The 6,000-nt window shown below is 38.4% G+C and overlaps 1 protein-coding gene across 2 annotated transcripts in view; it reads left to right on the top strand.

Moving 5' to 3' along the window:
* Nucleotides 1-6,000, top strand: part of CNKSR3 (CNKSR family member 3) — a 62,664-nt gene that overhangs the window by 44,363 nt on the left and 12,301 nt on the right. For both annotated transcript variants that reach the window (XM_074818802.1, XM_074818801.1), the window contains exons 5-7: nucleotides 1,917-1,958; nucleotides 3,842-3,961; nucleotides 5,729-5,788. In XM_074818802.1, coding sequence (XP_074674903.1) covers nucleotides 1,917-1,958; nucleotides 3,842-3,961; nucleotides 5,729-5,788 — 222 coding nt within the window. The remainder of the gene's footprint in view (nucleotides 1-1,916; nucleotides 1,959-3,841; nucleotides 3,962-5,728; nucleotides 5,789-6,000) is intronic.

The following is a 6,000-nucleotide window of genomic DNA, read 5'->3' as shown; positions in this document are numbered from 1 at the left end:
TGTTTGAACTCTGAAGCACCATGTCCTGTGATGTGGGTGATTCTCTCCCTGTTCTGAGTGTATGATGTCAAAGGACAGAAACATCCTGTGAGTTGTTAAGCTATGATGACATCCAATTATATCACTTGGATCATTGTGAAAGGATCGTGGCTGGATATTGTAAGTTCCAAGGTGCACAAGTTTGGCTTGTTGCTGAATGCCCTTCTTGTTTGGGCGCTGTGTGTGCAATTGCAGGAAGTCAGTGATTTACAGCTACAGATTTGCAGATTGCAAGTAGAACAGAACCCAAGTAAGCATTTCTAGCAGCAGATGGTGTTCACCTAAGAGTGCTATAGGAACTGAGATATGAGATTGCTGAACTGTATTAATAAAACTACTAAAAACAGTGTCTAATCTGTCAGCTAAATATACCTCTGATGGCAGGGGAATGGAAGTTGGCGAATACAACCCTAGCCTTTTAAAAAACATCAACGTATTTCTCTGCCAAATTGATAGGAGCTATAGTAAAGAATGGGATTGGTGCATATGAGAAGAAGCATTAATGGGGGAAGGATCAACGCTGTTTTGTACTGGGGCATTGCAGATACATTAGAATGATCTGAAGGAGTCCGCTGATGTGGAAAAGAGAGATACAATTCAAAAATCTTTAGGTGAGTTTTTAGACTTCTTATTGGGGGAGTGTAGGAATAAATGGTCAGTTCTCACAGTGGAGAAGAGACCAGTGTGGTTCTCATGGAACCAGTGCTGCTCTGCATAATCATAAATGATGTGTGAAAGTGGGTGAATAATAAAGCAAGCGAGAGATGCAGTCACTATTGATTCATGCAGATATATTTAGCAGAGAAAAATTACACTGATGCACAACAACAGAGTCTAAACTTTGTAGTGTTTTTTTACACTCTGTCAAAAGCTTCAAGTGTGGCCTGAGTACTTGGTGGTCATTACAGCAGTGAACAGGGTGTTAAGACTTACTATGAAAACATAAAACAGAACATAGCTGAGCTGTTTTTATACATCCATTGTGTGTCCATATCTGGAGGACTATGTTTTTTTGGATTTCTGTATTTAAAAGCACAGAATAGAGGTAGGAAGGAACAGAAGAAGTGCTGAGGATGATCAGAAGTACAGAACAGCTTCAATTCACAGCTCCTGGATGCATCTCTCGGGCCTTATGTGGTAGTTATGGAGGTTGAGGTGTCAGGGGCAAATATCTTGGTATTTAAGCTTGTTTAAGTGCTTGGGGTTTGGGATTTTTCTCCTTATAGATATTGTAAATCTTGTTTCACTATTTACTTGCTGTTTTAACTTTTTAACCTGACAATCTAATACCATTCTCCAGTTCAGCTCTTCTTGCAGAAAACAATGGTGACTTCTGTTGTTTGTCACATGAACTTGTTTTAGTTCAAAGACTTTTGTACCTGGGCTGTGTAAATAATGCTTTGTGTGCAGTCCTCTGCCCCTCAGGAATGTCATTGATAGCATATTTAAAAAAAACCCCAACAACTCACTTTTCATTCTATCTTTAACAATATGTTTTAGATCCATTTTGATGCCTGGGACAGAGGAGCACTTGAGTCAGGGTTTATCAGTTTAGGGCAGACTCATGTGCCTGGCCTTCTGAGAGTCTAGTTCTATTGTGCAGGGTTCTGCTTTTCTGGACAAGTCTGCTGCTATAACTGAATCCCATGTTCTCGTAGTTTTCAAGGTTTATTAGTGCTTTCTACCAGGGCCAGAAAATAGTTGTTTAACAGTACATTTGAACCCTACTGGTTGAAACTAATCTGATTAATCCCTGCAAGCATGAATAACTCTATTTCAGTTCGAGGTTAAAGTGACAGCTTTGCAGAGTTTTCAGAGATTATGTGTTTATATGTTTATTGGTTAATGTAGGGCTTTTGTTCTTGTTTTGTTTCTAGGATTCCACTGTGGCTGATATGGAAGATAAAGTTCAGACAGTAGTAAGTACAACTTTTTGTTGAAACTCAGATGCATGCATTCACATTTATTTCAGTGGCTTCTATGCTGACTGTACTGACAACAGCTTTCCAATCCCACACATACAAGCATATCATGCAAGTAAATATTGTTGTGAGCCATTTTGTGAATATTCTTTACTGTAGAGGAAATTGGTGAAATCTGAACAGATGGGTAGTGTGTGTGATAGCACAGAGTCAAGTATTCCTTAAAGTTTCATTGCACAACTATTTTTTTCAAGAGAATTTAGAGCTCAGATTTTTAAGGGAAAGGTAGTGCTGTGGAATGATCGTAGGCTAAATAAAACAGTTATGCCTGTGAAGTGCAGTTAGTGCCTTAATAAGCAGACACTATGCCTTATTAAGCTTCTTCATGTAAAAGAACTGCCCTGCCACAGAGCTGAAGTTCTGTCTCGGTACTTGAGCTTGAGTTTTCAGGGTTGTTCGGAGCAGCCTTGTGACCAAATGAGGAGCGTAATGGAATGCTTTTTATATTTTGTAACAGTTAATCATCCCTTCCTGCTTTTGACATGAACCAGGCTGTGCTCTTTGATAAGGCCTTCCGCTAGCTCATAGATGCTTAGGCATTTAGTAGCACAATAACTAAAAATAATTTTGTCCATAAATAATGAGACCACGTAAAAGGGAGTTTTTTGCATCTTTCTTTTTCCATTTGTGCACACCCACTCTGGAAGTAGGTATTGTTGTTTGGGGTTCCCTTGTTTGAGCAGTTCCTCACATTCACACTTAAGCATTGTTTTGATTTATTGTATTGCTGCTCTATAAATCTGATGTAAAACAAAACAAAAAACGTTGGAACTATTGTTTCCAGGGACCATTGTAATCCAAACCAATGTCTTCCTATGACACAGCTCCCTCCATCCTATAATTACATATGTCTGCTTTGACTGAAGGAATCAAACCCCTTGTGAAAGGTGGCTTACCTTGCTGGCTCCCAAATTGTGTATAACTAACTACTGTACTGTGTACTAATCCTCACTACCCTCTCCTTTAAGCTTTTGTAACCTATTTTGAGTTTCAGCATTGCTTCAGTTAATGTCAAGACCCAAAACACACTGTGGGGCATTAATGAAATTTGAGTGTAGGGAGGCCACAGATATTTGGATTATGATTTTTTTTTTCCCCAATTAATTAGCCATTCTGCTAGTTAAAAGTTTTACAAGACAAAGCTGTTCTGCCTCTGACTTTACTGACACACACTCAAGGTCAGAATTCGCCTTTAGTTATAATGTTGGCTTAGGATCAGTTATGTTTTGGTCAAAAGGAAATATGAACCTTGCCTGCGTAAGCGTTCCAGAAGAGTTCAGTTCAGAGGCACGGTGGAGAGAAGTAATGCTGAAAGGCTTAAGTGCTGGATGTCCTAACTTAGACTGTAAAGCTTTGTGCAGATAAGTCAGTGACCAGTGCCGCACTTCTGACACATGGCCAATTTTATTCTCATAGCAGAAATAAAGAACAATATGAAAACATGTCAGTTGTTCCCACAAGGAATCATCAAAATGTTTCAGTATTGTAATGGATCATATTTTGGTTAAAGCAAACAAACCCCACACCCAATTTTTTGCTCTATTTTGTGTGTTTATTTTTTTAAACAGAGGATGTTTTGGCATCTGTTAGCGATGATGAGGTGTCACTAATAGAAACAGGTTGTTTGTACTAGGTTACAGTAAGAAGATAAACACTCTGTAGAATAGATCTATACAAATGAATCTTCTATTTTGGTGATTCTTAACTAAGCTTTATTAGTGAACCCAGTTTTGAAACTCGTTTCCTTTCCGTTTTTGGAAACTGAAAGAGGAAGAAGTCAGGAGAGAAACTTTGTAACTGTTTGTATGTTCTTACTGTAGGCCAAGACTTTAAATGGCATTTGCGATAAAGCCATCCGATCAACTACAGATCCATTGATGAGCCAGTGTGCGTGTCTGGAGGAGGTTCATTTAACCAACATTAAACCTGGAGAAGGCCTGGTAAGAACCGATTCTGGAGTGTCCTGATATCCCCTGTGTTTAATAGGTAGTCTTGCGAGCCACTACATGTGTGTGTATAGCAAGATATTTCAAAACCAGTAACAATCTGTGGGGAACAGAAAGAAGCATGGGGAGGAACTCTGAAGGTTAATTGTCAGGCAGTGTGCTGGAGTGGCTGCCAAAGGCAGCATGTTAATAGGTTTGATCCCAAATATAATTTTTTGATGTTAAATTTTTTCAGATTTGTGTCTTAACCAGGATATTGGGGAATTTACACATGCTTGCAAAATCAGTTGTTTTATTTTTGCAGGTTACTTTAACAAGCTGTTTTTCTAAGGGGGGCCTGGGGGAGGGAGAAGGTGATGAGAAATGATGATTGTGTTTTGAAAGACACGTTTTTATGTGTGTTTATAGCAAGATTGAGAAGAATATGAGGATTTTTGAGGTTTGCTGTTAGAAGGAATATGAGAAATCCTTTTAAATGTTCAGTGGCCATGTAATGTTACTGAATCTAGTTTGTTCAGTGGATGGTGCTTAGCTGAGTGCTGGTTATGAGAAACTGAGTTTGACATCTTGGTGGATTTTCTAGCTGGGGAACAGGCATGTTAGAATGTGTTGGAGGGAATTTAACTTCTTAAGTGCATTTGTATTGTCCTGCCTCCCGCCTCCTGGCCCCGAAGGCAGAAGAGATGAACGCTTTCAGAGGAAGTTTTACAGTCTTACTGTGCTATATAGTTTTACGTAGGTCACTGGATTTGACTGAATCAGTCATGCATTCTTGAAATTATGGGGACCTCTTTGTTAATGCACAAGCTACAGTGAAGCAAAGTCAGCCTAGTTTGGACTAAGTAAGAAACGAGGAGGTAGGTGCACACAATTGGATACCAACAGACAAACGGGGAAGGGAATTGGCTGGGGAGGAAGGGGCAAAAAAATCTTGTGTTTTTCCTTGTACTTCGAAGCAAATGTGGTAACTTCAGACAAATAAACTGCCTACGACTCCTGAATAACATCCAGTTTTGTACAGCTCACTGAGTGCTTCTAACAACAGACATAGGTAGGAAAAGTAGAGATGTATTTGTTCATAAATGATGAAACCAATGTACTGGTCACCTCTTGTGGGGAAATCTATGTAATTATTAGTTAATAATCTGCTGGTGATTTTTAATATGGTCAACACCCACTTCATCTGAGTTTGTCCTTGCATTCATGCTTAGTATTAACATACACAGCCACAAATACTCAGTTCTGCCAGAGCTTTTATTGCTTACATAAGCACTGTGGTTACAAGGCGGTCTGTATATTGACTTGCCTAGAGAAGTTGTAAAAGAATGTGTAGGCAATATTTGTAGTGCACTGTGTAAGTGTGCTTTGTATGGAGAGAGCTAATGGCCGTCTAGTAAAACCTGCAATTCTCCAGTGCACACCAGGAAGTAAGGAAATAAAGTTTTGTTCAAGGCCAAAGCCTGACAAGGCAGCAAAACCGGCAGTGTTTGATATTACCAACCAGACAGTGTTTCTAAAATGCATTCTGTATATTAGGTGTTTTAAGTCATTATAAATATTATAATGAATTACCGTAGAAGTGATCTGTAAAGAAGTTTAGAATGTTGTAATATTAGACCACACACTTTTCTAGGGAAAATATGTGCATTGTTAAGTGTTTTTAATAATGTTTTGAGTTTGTTGCCAACAGTTGTTTAATCAGATAAGTTATGTGGGTTTTTTTACCTTTAAACTTGTTTTTCTTTTTCTACTTACATTTAGGGAATGTACATCAAATCAACTTATGATGGATTGCATGTAATTACTGGAACTACAGAAAATGTAAGTGAAGTAAATGTAGATTAACTCAGACTATCTGACAGTTTCTTTGACTTAGTTTGACTCTTTTACTACTTTTTCCTGTTTTGCATATGACTTTCATGATATTACTGCTTTAAATACTGTGTGATGCATCATTTGTTTATCCAAAATTTGTAAATATTTTGTGTCTGCATGCTTCACTGTTAGTCTAATTAAACCAGTTCCTGCAAGTG

Source organism: Strix aluco, chromosome 3 (genome assembly GCF_031877795.1).
Source record: "Strix aluco isolate bStrAlu1 chromosome 3, bStrAlu1.hap1, whole genome shotgun sequence".
Classification (NCBI taxonomy): Eukaryota; Metazoa; Chordata; class Aves; order Strigiformes; family Strigidae; genus Strix; species Strix aluco.
The sequence above is the reverse complement of the archived record's forward strand: the minus strand, read 5'-3'. Positions and strand labels throughout refer to the sequence as shown.